The 18,580-nt window shown below is 38.3% G+C and overlaps 1 protein-coding gene across 1 annotated transcript in view; it reads left to right on the top strand.

The window, feature by feature from the left end:
• EYS (eyes shut homolog) overlaps window positions 1-18,580 on the top strand; it is a 1,050,766-nt gene that overhangs the window by 534,643 nt on the left and 497,543 nt on the right. Inside the window, exon 29 of the mRNA XM_070763632.1 lies at window positions 7,089-7,288. Coding sequence (XP_070619733.1) covers window positions 7,089-7,288 — 200 coding nt within the window. The remainder of the gene's footprint in view (window positions 1-7,088; window positions 7,289-18,580) is intronic.

Below are 18,580 nucleotides of genomic sequence, written 5' to 3'. Positions count from 1 at the left end.
ACAGTTCACTTGAACGATGATGATCATTCAAGTCACTCCCACCTGGTCACATGGCTGGCAAGCCACTCCTACCCAGTCACATGACGATCAAGTCACACCCACAAAATAAGCCACATCCTCAGTGTGGCAATAAATATTTTGGCTACCCATTACTGCACACCATGGTTTATTTTCTGATGTTTTCCTGGATTTATATCTTGACTCAGTACTGCACAACTCCATTCAGTAATGGATAGGTTCACACATTGAATTAAGCCATTATGTGGGTTCTGGATTATGGCATTGAAAACCCAACCGAAGTGATTAGGTAAAATCATATTTCTACATTAAAAATGATCCTTAATTTTGCTAAATGCTCTATCTTCTTGGTAGATTTTGTGCTTTTCAGTGTATTGGTTGTGAATGCTTTAAATTTTCATTGTAATTAGTTTATTTTCTTCTGCCAACCGTTCTGGGATTATATCCCTCTGTAGATTATATCTATAGAGAGGAATAAAAATTCATAATATATAATAAATATGTACACTGGTCCTGTGGGTCTAATCCTTCACATCTATGATTAGTTAGGGAGGAGCCAGAAATACTAAAGGACTTAACTTTTCCCCATTTAGCTCTGGAATGAGAGTCTTCTACCCAAACTCTTCCATTCTGGCAGCTTTGTTCTTCAGAAATGTGTCCCATTGTAATTACTTCAGTTAACATTTGTGATTTTTCTTTAGGGAATCTGACTTATTGGATTTCCCTTTCTCATTTGTTTCAAAAGAGACATTACATTTTCTGCAGAGCTTGTAACTTAATCCATTAAGGAACAGATGCCGATTCCTTCTGTTCTATTAGCACAACTATCTTAATGTGTATATAGCCTTAATAAATTAAATGTAGGAAAAGTGGGAAAAGATGCCTTTTTCAGAAGTAAAAAGGGTTACACGTGTGTGTGTGTGTGAGTGAGAGAGAGTGTGTTTGTGTAAATAATTAGCGTTTTTCAAACTTGATAATTTTTAAAATGTATGGACTTTATTTCCCAGTACTCCCTAGTCAGCACCCTGGCAGGGGAATTCTGGAGGTTGAAGTCCACATACATTAAATTGTCAAATTTTGGAGGAATAAAACAGATATTCAAAATGATTGTCATCTCATAAACCAGTACTCTGACTGGAAATAGACAAACTATTTCTGTGTTCTATGACTTGCACAACTCATTCTTTTCTATTTCACATTTTCATAGCTATTACACTGATATTTCTGTAACTGGAAAAAAATTGAGATAGGGCCTGTGAGATAGATTGAATCTGAAGGCCAAAGGTTCTCCATCTTATTTTAGAATAAAAACAGTGACAACAGTACTGTATTATAGAAAGGGAAAACCTGTCCTGCTCTTACCTTAATCCTCCAGGTTCTCTTGTTGAACTGGAATTCTCAAGTACAGTGATGGCAAACCTTTTTCCCCTCAGGTGCTGAAAGCGTTCGCGCACACACTATTGCACATATGTGAGTGCCCACATGCGTAATTCAATGCCTGGGGAAGGTGAAAATTGCCTCCCATGCCCCCTGCCTCTGGAAGCCATAAACAGCCCATTTCCCAACCTCTGGTGGGCACGGCAGGTCCATTTTTCACCCTCCCCAGGCTCCAGAGGCTTCCCTGGAGCCTGGGGAAGGCAAAAATGCTTTCTCCACCCCCCCCCCTTGGAGGCCCTCTAGGAGCCGAAAATGCTCTCCTAGAGCCTCCATGCGAGCCGAAAATCAGCTGGCCAGTGAGCACATGCATGCTGGAGCTGAGCTAGGGCAACGGCTCACGTGCCGGCCGATATGCCTCCGTGTGCCACCTGTGGATCCCATGCCATAGGTTCGCCATCACTGCTCCAATACAACATTGCAGGGTATCAAAGATTTTTAAGGTCAGCAAGGAAAGGGGAAAATGTAATGGCAAAAAGGAGTCTGCATGCTTCAAATCAGTAGTGGATTCTAAAACCCGTTGCTATTGGTTCACGCTCATGCTTGTGTGCATGCATAGAAACATCCCGGGCGGGTGAGCACAGCATCCTGGGTAGATGGGCACAGCATCCTGGGTAGATGGGCACAGCATCCTGGGTGGGTAGGTAGAGCATTTTGGGGTGTGGGTGGAGCATCCTGCAGCCACTACTACTGGTTCACAAAACCGGGCTGAACCAGGAGCAACCCACCGCTGCTTCAAATGTTATTCTTGGTTTAAAATTCAAGAGCTTTACCAATGTCATCAAGTTAAGTCAATTCTTTTTAACACCTCTCCGTGTTAGTGAAAGTATATTATCTGTCTGCTTTCTAGGATTTAAATATGTCTCATTTGAAATTAATCCACCTACTATAACTAATATTTAGTTATTTAGCAATAATTGTCATTTTCTAGTAACTTAGGAAATGTTGAGAAGTTATTTTTAAATCTGAAAAAATATAACCCTCCTTCATTTGAAATTAAAACAGTTTGTATTCTGCTCCTACATCATGTATATTTCTTTATGCCTAATTTTATTTATCATTCTAATACTTCCAGTGATTGAAATGATTTTTTTAGTGAATGATTAACTCAGGATTATTTGCCCGCTACAAATTTCACATATAAAATATAAAGGGAAGAAAACTATAAGAATAGTTTGAAGTGCTAACAAGTTACAGGAAAGTAAGTAGAAAAAAAGAAATTAAGTATGATATTTTTTTAAAGTTCATAAAAATAGAATGACACTAATTGGACACTGCTGTTTTAAAAGAAAGACTGATTAAAAAAAAAACAAAATTGACTTAGTAGGCTTCATCAAGTATTTTAATTAATTTAGTGCAGACTATAGGGTTGAGGTTTATTTTTAATAGTATGCAAAGTATTCCAATCTTCCCATGGGATGTATAATTCAATTACTCTATATAATGTTTTGTAATAAATTACCCTACATTTCCCAGCTGGAGTTCTGAGAAAGAAAGTACATTGTTTTCATATAGTTCATTTGCATTTCAGTAAAAATAACTGCATACATTTAAGTAAAAATAACTCCTCTGTCATTCATAAGAATATCTGTTTCTTAGTGTGCTGATTTACTTTCAAATATTCACTGATTTGTTTCTGAACATAGAAGTAATGTGTCTCTACTAATTTGCAAAAGTTATTTCACTTAAAATACTTAGATTATTTCAGACAGACACTCAGCTATTGCAAAAGAATGGAACAAATCACAAACTTACTCGGCTTGTGATTCAGTCTTGTATAATTTTGTGTTCCGGGTAGTCCTGCGTCATGATGAGGTATTTTAAAGATTTCGGTGAAAATACGCTGTTATCACTATAATTTCTACTGAGTTCAATGTTGAAATGTCTCAGAAGAGAGAGAGGGGAAATGATAACAGCTACTGCGAGTCAAAGCTTATAGTAGGTGGGGAATAAATGTATCTCACGGACCCTAATATGCCCAAGTCTGGGCATATTTGAAAGTAAAGAAAGTCTAAGCAGGGAAAGCTTAATATGCAGGAAATTCTGTGGTTAAAGAAATCTTATCTAGAACAAAGCATTACTCAGTATCGAGGAAAATTCGATTGTGCCTAAACATGAACAGATGCCTTAATGGAGAGAAGTACTTTTCATAGTTTTTCAAAAACAAAACTTTCCACTGATGTTATGAATGCATGCTTAATGGTGGATTGCAAACTGTACATGAGAAGCAACAATGTAAGCAGTATAAACTAATGGGTTTTTTTTGCCAGTTGCAGACATCATTTACACAAGTGCACCAAAGTTTTCACTGTTCTTAATTGTTTGTTGCATTCTACACCACCACTCCTTTTAAAAATAAAATGAATGTGTATATAGGTAAAATTGCACAAAGGGGAAGAAAACCTGTGTAAAGGAAAGGATGCACAGAAGTTCCGAAAATTGCCTTTTAAAATGTCCATATTAAGAAAAATAGGTATAATAACAGATAAACGGGAATAATAATTAGTGTGAATGTTCACAGATTTTTAAATTATCTGCAGAACTAAATATATTATACTTTTGATCCCAAATCAGTGGTGGGTTTCAAAACAAATTACTACTAATTTTCTGGGTGTGGCTTGGCGTGTATAGTGTGGTATGCCTTGGTGGGCATGGCAGGAGAATAAAACTGCAAATCTCCATTCCCTCCCCACTTCAACGGAGGATTACTGCAAAATCCACATTTATTCGGGGCTAGGATCAGCTGGGACTTGGGAGACAGAGAATAGATGGGTTAGATGTGGTATTTAGCCAGAGGTTCTCCAAACTACTCAAAATTTCCGCTACCAGTTCTTCAAACTATTCAAAATTTCTGCTACTAGTTCTCTAGAACTGGTCAGAATCTGCTGAAACCAACCTCCATCCCAAATATTTGTTTTTGTTTTAAAATGGTTATAAATAGAGAAGTAGAGAGTAGATACTACTGATCTTAACATATTGGAAAACCTGTATGGAATGTTCCATTTACTATAGTTCTTGCTGTGCCATAGATATATATACTCTCCACCCAGTAATGGGCAGCCAAAAATTTTACTGCCACACTGTGGTTATGGCTTATAATAATAATAATTTAATAATAATTTATTAGACTTGTATGCCGCCCATCTCCGAAGACTCGGGACGGCTCACAACAACAATAAAACAATACAATACAAATCTAATGGTTAAAACCCGCTATCTTAAAAAAACAATCAATACTGTACAGTCATAACCACACATAACTCTTAATGGTCAGAGAAGGGGATACATTAGTCACCCCATGCCTGGAGACACACATATTTTGTGGGTGTGGCTTAATGGTCATGTGACTGGGTAGGAGTTGCTTGCCATCAGGTAGGTGCGGCTTGAACGATCATCATCGTTCAAGTGAACTGTTAAGTCCTCGACTTACAACCTTACCAGTGTTGCTCGCTGGGTGACAATTTCCTTCGCATTTCGAGCATTCTCCTTCCCGGGTCGCCTCTCACCTCAGGCTGGGTAGCTAGGCGAACGGGTGCTGCCAGAAGCATAAATGCTGCTAGTGCCGCTTCCACCCACGCCTTCTGCTTGCACCTCAGGTGGGAAGTGACTGCATGAGGCTGGAGGGGAGCAGAGCAGGAGAGAGAGAAACTTGTCTGAGACCAGGAAGGAGGAAAGAGGAAAAAAGCAAGGAGTGCTGACACAGCAGCAGCAGCAGGGGGAAAAAAGGAGAGCTGAGACGAGACCAGTAATCCAGGAAGTGACAGCCGCCGATCAGCTGGAGCTGCACATGCATCTTCATTTTCGCCAGTGGAACTGTGTTCCACCCCATCCTGCCTGCTGCTCACCCCTGTTTTCATCCAAGTTTTACATTCTTATCCTGCACTGAATTTATTTAAAGTTTCTTACAAGAAAGGCTACTCCAAATTATTAAAGGCTCTTTTTGCATTTAGGAACCCTACGACCACATTCTTTTTCTGATAATTGATGCATTATAATACATTTATTATAAATCTGCTATTGTGTTTTATCTTCCTTTTGGGAATGTAACTTATTTGATTTGCATGTATTGTTTCAAAAATACAATTCCTTATACATTCAGCTAATATTGTAGTGAATATCTTATAATCAACATTCAGTAGAGAAATTGTTCTGTATGATTGAAGTTTCTCTGGACCATTCTGTCCTTTGTAAATCAAAGTTATGCATGCTTCTTCCACATTTTTTAAATTATTTGTGTCTCTTTAATTGAATTCATTATCCAACAGTTATTCCTCATTTTTTTACAATACGGTGCCAGCCAATACTTTGAAAAAAAAATACAAGAATATATGATAAAATGCTACGCAGTTGATATAATTTTAACTATTTTGCAACCAAAGAGCACAATAAGACAATTGATGAAAACAATAAAAAAATGAATAATTGTATAGTAAAGTGAATGCAGAATTTCAAAGAAGAAATCACAGTAGAACAATAGGGAGAGTAACGGGAAAAAATCAATAATGTTAACCAATCTGCAATCTAAGGGAAAATTAGTATAAAATGCTTTGCAGCTGTTTTATAATGCCATAAACAATTACCAAATCATATAACAATAAATATTGCAAAGGTCACAACAAAAAAGGAACATTTTATCACATTAGGGATTTACAAAACTCAAACCTACCAGGAAGAATGCCCAGGTTCACCTGGTGCACCAGTTGCAGCCCTACCTGGACCGGGAGTCACTGGTCACTGCTCACAGTCACTCATGCCCTCATCATCTCGAGTTTCAACTACTGCAATGCTCTCTACATGGGGCTACTTTGAAGAGTGTTTGGAAACTTCAGATTGTGCAGAGTGCAGCTGCGAAAGCAATCATGGGCTTACTTATCAACAGGTACAAAGACAAATTTGGCCCAATGTGAGAAAATAAAAACCCTGACAATGATGTAATGAATAGACATAAAATGGCGAGAGTGCAGAGAGAGCAAAATTGGCTCTATCTGTTTATCCATGACAGAAATCTAACCAAATTAAGCAGGAATTACTTATTTATATACTATATATCACACAACATGTGAAATTTACATCTTTGGAATATGATTTCTGGGAAAAGAAGCAGTAGACCAATTTAAAAACAGATAAAATGACTTAAACAGATATCAGCAATAACTCTTGGTGCAAATATTTAGGTTAGCGAGTGGGAAACAAAGGCAAGGGAAAAATACTTTAAAATCTTTCTACAGATCTTTTTTTCACCTTGCTTTGTATTTATAATTTTGTAAAATCTTCAAAAAGCTTAAATAAATAAAAAGATATAAATCAGGCTTGGCAAATTTGTTCATCCTGTCATTGATGTGAAGATTACTTCCCCTTTCTTTCATCGTTAGAAATGGAAGTGGGTTAGATTTCTAGGGATTAATCTTCCATTTTTTTTCAAGTATTACTATAGAAATCTATACCCAACATATACTTAAGCCTACACTTATCGACATGAAAACAGTGGCTTAATTCAAAGACGTAAACTTAAATACAAAATGATTTACTGACGAAGAGTAGAATCCTTGATGTCAGATAGAATAGAGATCTGTTCCCACAAAGCCACATAATGCTTCAAAGCTCTAAGATCAATTTATTATCATTTATCTCATCAGGAATGTGAATCATCCCCTTGTCTTAATGGTGGCTGTTGTCAAGATTTGGTCAATGCATTCAAGTGCATTTGCTTGAGCGGATACAGAGGTGAATTTTGCGAGGTGGATATTGACATTTGCACTGAACTGCTGCTGAACTCATCCCTCTGCTTCAATGGAGGGAAATGCATTGACGGCCCTGGAAGAACTTTTTACTGCAGGTCAGTTCTCTGCTTATCTATAACCAGAACCATCCATATAGTTGGGTTGTTTGTTGCATACTCTTTTCCAAAACAAATTTGAAATTTATGTTGTTTTTTATAAAGGCTATAGAAAACAGCAAAGGGCTAATTATTTTCTGGAGCTCCTTGAGTGGTACTCCTTCTGTTCTAAAGTAATCAGTGTCAGATCAACTACCATATTTTTTGAAGTATGACACACCGGTGTATAAAACGCACCTTAATTTTTGGAGCGCAAAACAAGGAAAAAAAATTCTGAGCATGTATGGGTATTGGTGGGGTGGGGAATGGTTTTCATGGAGGCAGAAGAGGCTCTTGGCACCAAAGGTTCCACTCCCCAAACACCCACCCACCCCATCTTCCTACCTATAGTCCTAGGCATTGAAAGCCTGGCTTTGCAGGGAGCCACACCCAAGTGACACAAGAGCCACAGAGATTCACGATTCTCCCACCTGATTCCTCAAATTGGGTTTCTTGAGACTTTGATTTGGAGATTTTTATTTATTGATTTTGGTGGTGAAATGTGCTGAACTGTTGGGCAGTTTGTGCCAGAAGACCCAAGTTATTTCAATATCTTGATTACTATTTCAGGTTTTGTGTGCTCAAGTCCATCACTTTCCTCCCCATTCCAATAACAGAGCATGTCGAGATCAAAAAAGAGCATTGCGTTTCAGGTGGCAGGCAGCGCCGGTTGCACGCCCCATTTTTGGAATCGAGGAGGAAAGTTCCTTCGGGCTGCAGTACTGTCCGGAACCACCCACCACCTGAAACTGGATGCTCTTTTTTTTTTTTTTTGCCTTCTCATATCCCATTTTTGGAATGGGGAGGAAAATGTTTTCAAGTTGCAGTACCAGCCAGAACCATCCACCACCGACCCATCCCCTTTCCAAAAATGGGGCATGAGGAGGCAAAAATCAGGGATCGTGGCACTGCCATCTAAAACGCTTTCTTTCTGCCCAGCTCCCACTTTGCCAACCGAGTCCCTACCTTTTCCTGGCTGCGAGTGAAAATGAGGATCCCTGCCACCTGGAACTCCAAAAATGTAATGTGCAGCAGCTGAAAACCTCCGAAGGGTGGGGGCTGGCAAGTGGATGGGGCTACACTCAGAATAGCAATAGCATTTAGTTTACTTGAACATTAGCAATAGCAAGCAAAAAGCGCTTTGACTTATATAGCACTTCACAGTGCTTTACAGCCCCCTCTAAGCAATTTACAGAGTCAGCATAGTGCCTCCAACAAATCTAGATCCTCATTTTACCGACCTCAGAAGGATGGAAGGTAAAGTCAACCTTAGGTCTGGTGAGATTCGAATCGACAAATTGTAGGCAACCAGCAGTCAGCAGAAGTAGCCTGCAGTGGTTACATTCTGACCAATGCACCACCATGGCTCTTGTTGCTCTAAGAAAGTTGACACTCTTGTTGACTATATTGTTTCTATCTTGCCTTTCCACCAATGAATAGTACTCTAGATGACTAACAAAATTGCAGACATGGCTGTGTCTTTAATTATATCTGAAGCAGGAGAAGTTCATATATAAACAGTTTAGCTTTTTTTTCTTACAGAAATCTTTTTTTTTCATGCCAATTAAACTCATCCTAATTTCAGCTGATCAGAATTCTCCAAATGTTTACATGGGAGCAAGAAACCTAAGACTGCCTGCAGCGTCTGAATATAATGCTAAATAGAGTTTGTATATGAGTTGATTTATTTTTTTCAAAAAAGTACTTTTAGAACTCAAGAAACTTTGGTGACATGGTATCATCTTAGCTCAATTTTACATAAGAAACCATTGTCCTGATATTATTCTCACAGGAAACTTGTGTTAGGTAATAACTGTTCTCTCCAGCATGGTAATTGGCATGTAATTGCCATGCTTTCCTCCTATTCAGACAAAACACAGGTGACAAGATGAGAAAATGACAAGGGCAGGAAGTCCTTGTCCTTGTGTGTATTTTATGTAGAAATCAGGATGCATTGAAATCGCTGAAAGCTTTATAATAGAAAAGGCTTTGTCTATGGTGCCTCTGAGAAAGTGGGTGCGGGTTGTAAAAATGTGACAGTTTTAATTAAACAACAGTCACAAAGCAGTTCATAAAATCAGATCCATAGAATTCGTTTTATTTACTCTTGGAGGAGGATACTCAGGATTACTGCCTAAATGGGCAGAAACAACAGCGGCAAATTGGAAAGCAACTCATCACTTGCAAAGCTTTAATGTGATGGAGGTAATGAGGTTGGTGTGTGTCAGTTTGTGTGAACAGGTCTGAATTGGGTTGAAATAAAAATATTTCTTTTCACCAAGCTTTCAACATTCTCTAGGCTGTTCTAGAAGGTATTTATCACATTCTCACCGCATAAAGATAATACTGTGAATTTTACTTTGACTTACTTGCAACTCAAAAAAAATGTTAAAACACCCCAAAATCCTCTGCTGACAATTTTATGTGCAAAATACCATTTTTTAAAGTTTCCATTATCTATGTTGCACTTTGAAATTAAGCTGAAAGGAGTTAATAATTTTTTTAAATAGTTTTTATTAAACAGTTTTAAAAATAACGTTAAATACAAATCACACATTCAGAAATAACATAACATGAGATAAACATAACATACACAACACAACATAACATAATACCATATACCATAAAATAATCATTTTACAGCGTACGGTATTGATGTTCCTACTATATTTTTATATCACTTGCTCTTTAACTTATATGTAATCATATATTTCCTAATATGTTAATATCTAACATCTCATCTATCTATATCCATCTATCACCTTGTTGTCAGGTGGAGGGGTTTGCCGGGCATGCCAACGGACGCAGCATCCAGTCAGCGTTCAGGTGGGGGGAGAGGAGAGAAGGGGAGGCCTCTATTGACCGTCACCAGGAAGCTCAATCATAGATCAGCTGCTGCCCTGGCTGGGGGTTTAGAAGTCACAGAGCTGGAGTTGGAGGTGGTGGGGGGAGAGAAAGAAAGAAAGGTTTCTTCTGGTTTCTTTGCATGCAGCCAAAAGTCTGTCTGTCTTCCCTTCTCTTTCTCTCCCCCACCACCCTAAACTCCAGCCCTGCGGCTTCCAAACCTCAGCTAGGGCAATAGCTGCTCTGCTAATGGGCTTTCCACTCTATTATATGGTGATAGCTGGTGCTGGAGCTGGAATTAAACAGACCGGCCAAAGGATGTCATGGAGCTGCCAGATTCCACCCCACCTCCTGCACTCCACCCATGATAAGGCCAAAAAAATTAAAAGGTATTATTTTCGGGGAAATGTGGAAATGTTCCTGGGCAGTGATTTTGCGCATACGCAGAAAACTGAAGAGTGGGAGTGTGCACATCCATGTGCATGCGTGCATGCGCTCCTTCCCACCATTCCAGTAGAGCCGTGAATGGCTGCTCTTTACTGGTTATTCCCATAAAATATCAATATCAATATCAACTCAGTTCAAAACACTTCACAGATTTGTTGTTTTGGGGAAAATAAGAGGAGGAAGATCTATTGGATATATTCACTGCCTTGTGTTATTTGTAAAATAATAAAGGCAAGGTACAAATAAATGAATGAAAAATTCTGTAATAATGCTATGCATTTATAAATTAATTAGATGCTCTTTGTCAGGAGCAGCCTTCCCAAACATGGTCTCCTCCATATGTATTAGACTACAACTGCCTTAAATTCTAGCCTGCATAGGTGATTTTGTAATGGTGTATGGGAATGACCTTGGGAGACAGTGCAAGGCGACACAATCCAATAAAATGAATGAATGACCTCTTTGAAGAACTGAAACAAGAGTGTTTTATTGCAGATTGGCAATTGTTTATTGACTCATCTCAGAGAAGTTCGAAAGCAGTGTTTCTTCACAGTGGAAATATGAAAACATCAATCCCTATTGCTCACTCATGTCATCTAAATGAAAGTTATCAGAATCTGTCAGTTGTTTTGGATGCTATACAATATAAGCATCATCAATGGAATATCAGTGGAGATTTGAAAGTGATTGGTCTGCTAATGGGAATGCAAGGAGGTTTCACAAAATATTGTTGCTTCTTGTGTTTATGGGGTAATAAAAATACAGTAGAGCATTATGTTCAGCGTGATTGGGGACAGAGAAACATCTATGCTCCAGGTAGACACAATGTACAGAATAATCCTTTAGTTGCTCCAACAAAAATCTTTCTTCCTCCACTACATATAAAGTTGGGATTGGTTAAAAACTTTGAGAAAGCCATGGCAAAAACAAATTCACAAGGGTTCCAGTACATTTCACAGAAATTCTCCAGCATTTCACCAGCAAAACTGAAGGAAGGGGTATTTGTTAGTCCTCACATCAGAGGGCTTATGAGAGATGATGTGTTTGAAGAAACTCTAAATGATAAGGAATTGAAAGCTTGGAAAAAGCTTCAAGTGGATCTGTTTTGATAACAGAGGAAGAGGAAGAGAATGAGCAGTGCCAGTAGTCAGTAGATCATCGACTGGCATTGTGGTGAAGGTTAGAGATGAGCATCATCATTCCGTTTCCTCCAAGTGCGAAGTGCATGCTGTAATGCGCTACCTCAATGCTAAGGGCATGAACTTTCTCCAAATCTCCTCTCCAAAATTCCCACTCTTTCTCTTCTTCCTTCTCCCTCTTTCACCATCAGAACACTTTCTCAGTCCCTTCTCACACCTTCCTCTTCTCCAATCATAACATTTTATTTTATTTTGCCTTCTCTTCAAATTTTCAATCTATTTGGAATATCGTTTTTCCCACTTGTTTTTTTCAATTTGTCTCCATCAACACAGAGGATCTTTCACTTTTAACTTTCTTTGCTACCAATATGCCTCACTGCTTACTCATTCTTTGCTTCCTCTTCCTCTTCCTCTGTCATACCTTCGAATCAGCCATTGGAAGACTGATTTGCTCCATGTCTTGCTCTTCCAGGAAATCGCCTTTCTCCCTTAGTGTTCTGAAGTCTTCCCTCTCCACTGGTGCTCTCTATAAGACCTAATCTTGCTAAAAAGGCCACAGAAACACGAAGAATCTTGAGAGCCGAATAGAGCCCCATCAGCTTGCTTACACTGGCATGACATCCAGGAGTTAATAATTTTATTAAGTACGATTATTAAATACCAAGCCATCTCTTAGTGAATTATAATTCTGTGTGGCAATAAATAGCATAATATATTTAATTATACCACTAATCTGCAAACGAAATTAAAGCAAAATTTGGGAAGAACTACTTATCCTGCCTTCCATTTGTCTTTGTGAAGAATGACAATTCTGTGTTATTCAGTGATTCAGTGCTATTACACTACTTCTTTTGTACCTCACTTATCTTAGCTTCATATGCTTCATTTACCCATTCAGTACTTAAATTTTTGTGGTTGCAGTGATCCAATTATGTAAATGACATCACAATATACCTTCCGATGCGACATTGCCAACACACACTTAGCTGTTTAAACAAATTAAACAGTAAGAGGGCAAATCAAGGGACGGAAATCAAGAATCAAAGAAAAAGAATATTTGATGCCATGTAATTTAGACTCATAGACATTGCTCTATATTAAGATCTGTTTCTATTATATAGTAATTAGAAAAGTGTTTAATTCAATTGGTTTTAGAGACAGTATTAAGAGTGACTTACTACTTGAAAATGTTCACCTTCTAATTTCAACTATATTTTCTCTGATTGATGTAGCTTTAGAAAACAAAAATGTAGTTTATTTCTATTGTCTGGTAACATACATACATACATACATACATACATACATACATACATACATAATGATGTCATCTAAAGATGACAGTTGTATATGAGAAGTCTTTAGTGCAAGTTCATGTCACAATAGTGTTCATTAATAGGAGTGAGGGAGGGGAGAAAGAGAGAGAGAGAGAGAGAGAAAGAGATATTTATATTACATTTGGGAAAGCCACAATAAAATTATTTGCTAAATTGAAAAGGAAGGGAGACTAGTATAAATCTGTTTTGAGGTTGTTTTCTCTCATCAGCTAGCCATACCCTCACTGAGATTTGAACCTGTAGCCTCTGAAGAGAATTAACCTCTAGGGCTAGGCCACAGGATCTCATCCTTTTAGAACACCCTATATGCTTACCAGCCCTCCTCCCCACACAAAACCCACCCAATTCTGTCTATTTTTTTATTGAATCACTGGGGCCAAAAGCCCAGACGAATCTTTCAGGACTATGTTATATGCATGACACAGTTTAGAAGGCAATTACAAAGGCAGTTACTTGGCAACCAAGCTGAAGATTAAAACATGTCTTTATATTTGAAAACGTTATAATACAGTTTGTTTATTTGATTTCTTTGTTCTGTCAGGGCATTTGTTGTGCTGTTGAGTAATAAAACTGCTCTAGGAGTTTCACATGTCTTTAAGGTATCTATTCCCCTTTGATAACCTGGCATTTCTCCTAGATCAAAAGGGCACTTAGTAAACCTATCAATTATAATTTATTCTACTCTAAGCATTAGAGTACAAAGGAAAAGGTGCTAAGTAATTTATCACTTATGTTCAAGTTTTTACCCCCCTCGGGTTGTGTTTGTTGCAAACGGATCTGCTTTAAAGATGATAAGTTTTTTCTGCTTTGCCTGCATAAATTATTTTTCTTGAAGCTACTTCCATGGTGAAAAAGAAGATGCTAGGATAAAATTCTGAAGGCTAATAAATATGTGCAAACATAGCATGGGGCTTCTTAGAAATTCAGATAGTTCTGAATATAGAATCTGTTGTATATACAGCTAGTTCTCATCTTGCAGCCACAAATGGGATGGAAATTTCCATTGCCCAGCCAAGTGGTTGTAACTTGATGTGACTTGCCACAATTGTTAACTGAATTATTGCCGTTGTTAAGTGAAACATGAAGTCGCTAAGCAAATCTGGCATTCCCCATTGACTTTGGTTGTCAGAAACTGGCTCAGATAGTCACAAATGGGGATCACATAGAAACATAGAAGACTGACGGCAGAAAAAGACCTCATGGTCTATCTAGTCTGCCCTTATACTATTTCCTGTGTTTTATCTTAGGATGGATATATGTTTATCCCAGGCATGTTTAAATTCAGTTACTGTGGATTTACCAACCACGTCTGCTGGAAGTTTGTTCCAAGGATCTACTACTCTTTCAGTGAAATAATATTTCCTCACGTTGCTTTTGATCTTTCCCCCAACTAACTTCAGATTGTGTCCCCTTGTTCTTGTGTTCACTTTCCTATTAAAAACACTTCCCTCCTGAACCTTATTTAACCCTTTAACATATTTAAATGTTTCGATCATGTCCCCCCTTTTCCTTCTGTCCTCCAGACTATACAGATTGAGTTCATTAAGTCTTTCCTGATACGTTTTATGCTTAAGACCTTCCACCATTCTTGTAGCCCGTCTTTGGACCCGTTCAATTTTGTCAATATCTTTTTGTAGGTGAGGTCTCCAGAACTGAACACAGTATTCCAAATGTGGTCTCACCAGCACTCTATATAAGGGGATCACAATCTCCCTCTTCCTGCTTGTTATACCTCTAGCTATGCAGCCAAGCTTCCTACTTGCTTTTCCTATTGCCCGACCACACTGCTCACCCATTTTGAGACTGTCAGAAATCACTACCCCTAAATCCTTCTCTTCTGAAGTTTTTGCCTACACAGAACTGCCAATGCAATACTCAGACTGAGGATTCCTTTTCTCCAAGTGCATTATTTTACATTTGGAAACATTAAACTGCAGTTTCCATTGCTTTGACCATTTATCTAGTAAAGCTAAATCATTTACCATATTACAGACCCCTCCAGGAATATCAACCCTATTGCACACTTTAGAGTCATCGGCAAATAGGCAAACCTTCCCTACCAAACCTTCCCCTATGTCACTCACAAACATGACCCTGAGATGCTGCAACTGTCATAAATTCAGTTGCCAGGTGCCCAAATGTTGATCACACGACCATGGGGATAATGCAATGGTCATATGTCACTTTTTTCAAACGATTCTAACATCAAACAGTTGCTAAACAGGTGGTTGTAAATTAAGGACCATTGTACTGTAAAGACAAATATTCAAGTCACTTGTTATTGTGCGTGCTCTATGTTTATAGCATTTCAACTAAGGAATACTGTAATAAACTTTGTAGGAGGCTGTTCTCGGAGACCACTCATGTGCTACAATTTGTCCATAGTTTAGTAGCACTAGTGATTACAGGCACATCCCAATATACCTATGTTATGCCAAAACTATACACAGAGAAACAGATTGGTTATGTTAGAAGAAAAGGTTTCTGGGTTCAAATGCAAGCAGGATTATTATAAATAAACATGCTAAGCGATTGCTTGAAGAGGAAGGTGTTTTTTAATTTGACAATAGCATAGAATTTGAAGTTAGATTAAGATGTTAGAAAGCTGAGGGTGATAGTACTTATAGTAACAATGGACTTTGATACAAAATGTATTAGATTGAGGTATTCCTGTCTTGTGGAAGGTCTGTTCCTTATCCTGTGGATGTGGGTAAATCTATTCGTTGGTGTCAACTTTATGAACAATCTGGCATCGGGCTAGAGTCTTATGACAAGAGATTTCTCTTATCGCTAGAGGAAGAGGTAAAGGGATCCATGATAGCATGGGGCCAAAACTTTGGTTACACTATAAACTTGCAGGAATGGGAGAAATTATGGACATCCAATTATAATATAATGCTATCAGTTCCCTACAGAGAAAATATATATAAAATGTTTTATAGGTGGCATTTGCCACCAGCACGTTTAGCCAAGATGTACCCAAAACTTTCCCCAAAATGTTGGAAGTGCACAGTGAAAATAGGTACATATTACCACATGTGGTGGACGTGTTCATTGGCCAAGAAATTTTGGGGGAAAAAATTAAAAATATGATGGAGGAAATTACAGGAGAAAAAACACTAAACAGAACTCTTTCTTCTTGGAACAATTAGACATAAAGTTACAATAAATGACAGGCATCTAATTTTACATATAACAACTTTGGCAAGAATTATATATGCGCAGACCTGGAAACAGGAAATCGTCCCAACAATGTTTAAGAGATTTCTCTTATCATGAGTGGGTTTTGGTTTATATTTGTTTGCCGGTGTTGGCTGACTTCCTGGGGAGGTGCACTTAATCAATTTGAACCCAAGGATCAATGCTGGCAGAGAAAGGTTTTTTTAAAAAAAATTACCTCTATCTCTTCTGTCTCTATTGTACATACTTCTTATGGTCTCTGTCTCTTACCTCTTACAAGCAATGTCATCTGAGGGGGCCTAGGAAGCAGTTGCAGTGACTTGGCCTCTTGAGGATCACCCCCTGAAAGTTCAGGCAATTTCAACATAAGCTTTAGAGCTTTAAACTCTGCCCCACCCAGGTTGGTGTATAGAGTTTGTCTGAGCATGGCAGGATGTTCTTTTCTTATATTAATTTTGTATGGTTTTAGATAGGGATCAGCTTTAATTGTACTCCACCTAGAGTCAATGTTGTTGGGAAGCTTCATGCATCTCAATTATAAATAAACAAATAATTTAAATTATAAGTAAATTAACTTTTCCTTTTTAGTCAAAGCTATTTGTGATAATATAAAAAAAAAACAATTTTCTGATGGGCGAACAGAACTCTTTCAGATAAAATTACCATTGTTCCTTAGTAATGGTCAACCTCCAAGCAATGGAGGTTGAAGGGAGCATCAAAAACAAGACACGGTGCCAATATAATATGGCTGCATAAGGAAGGAAATGAAGAATCCATGTACTTCACAGCAGGATCTGTAAAAATTAACCTGATGATTACTAGAAAGGAAACTGGAATTTTTAACCTTTGCAAAAGAATACAGTTTTAAATGAGCTGGTTTTATGGAAAAGGATAAGAAATAATTAAATGGCCCTTTAAATGTATCGTTTGTAGTTCTGCTAAAAATAGATGCTGTTTATAACTGTGAGACACTTTTTCCTATTAATGGCTTATCCGTATCATATCACACAGTATTTAAACACTTTTTAACTCATGAGGGACGAGAAGAAATCCAGTGACAGAATTTTGACAAGGATACTTCTGGTAGGAAGTCAAAAAATATGACCCAAGGAGGACCTAGGACAGTGAGGAGAAATTGTAGGAAGGTTGAGCAGTGGAGCCATTTGAGCTGGAACTCGGGACAAAAGCTGTATGCATACACTCTAGAACCCAAGGCCCACATGTCAGATCTGGCCATGGTGGCTTAGATCTGGCCTGCAGGGCTGCCTGGAAACAGTCAAGAATCAGCCTGTGGTTCCTCTGCCAATGAAAACGAAGCTCAGGAGGGCCACACACATCCTTCCCCAGCTCCATTTTTGCCAGCAGAGCGCTCAGGCCACCACAGGTGGCCCTAACATGAGTCAATTGGAGGTGCCCCTGCCCGCCCTGGCCATGCCCACTCTGGCCCCTGAGATCAAACACAACCCTGACCCGGCCCTCAATGAAATCCAGTTTGACCCCTCTACTCTAGAACATGAGACAAAACATGTTTGGATGATATTGGCCTAAGAAATTCAGGTGGTTTGAAATGCTTATTTCATTCCCATCCCATGCTAATCCACTATGAGAAGAAAAGCTGATAGGGTACATCCATGTTTCTGTCTATTTATCTGCCTCCCTGCCTACCTGTCTCCATCCAGGCATCCTACATAAAACAAGATACTTACTAGGCTTATAGGTTGTTTCAGTCATACCTGATCATCTTACAGATATTTTATGATGATGGTATTATTGGAATGAGTTTAAAATGGACAATGGCACATACCCAATTGTATTCTCTCTCTTTCTCCCCCCCCCCCCACTCTCTTTCGCATAAAGGGTATATAGTTGTTGCTTTAAAAAAATACAACCCTTTTCTATAATATATCATGAACATAGAAACAGATACAGATGAAAAACATGAAATATTAGGAAGAGAAGACTATTGTTATTTGATTGAGGGAAATATCGATGACTAAGTAGAGAAGGGTCTTTTCATGCCTATTAAGTTTGTGGTCTAAAATAATTTGGTTGCACTTCTGGGGGAAAAAACACCCTGTATTCCCTCAGTGCTTTGAAAAAGGAGGGAGATGGCAGAAACCCCCACAATGTGAAATGGAAAAAGTATGAAGTCTTTAACTGTTTTTTAGTATTTCCTCCCCCCCCCCTCAATTGTTTTGGCTGTGTTAAAAGGGCTAAAGTCACAAAAGACAGCTCCAAAGCTACACGATAAGCACAAAGCTCAGTAGCAGTCCTCAAAAAATTATATGGATAAGACCCCTGACATTTAC

This window comes from Erythrolamprus reginae, chromosome 1, assembly GCF_031021105.1.
Source record: "Erythrolamprus reginae isolate rEryReg1 chromosome 1, rEryReg1.hap1, whole genome shotgun sequence".
Classification (NCBI taxonomy): domain Eukaryota; kingdom Metazoa; phylum Chordata; class Lepidosauria; order Squamata; family Dipsadidae; genus Erythrolamprus; species Erythrolamprus reginae.
Note: the sequence above shows the minus strand (reverse complement) of the source record. Positions and strands in the feature narration are given on the sequence as shown.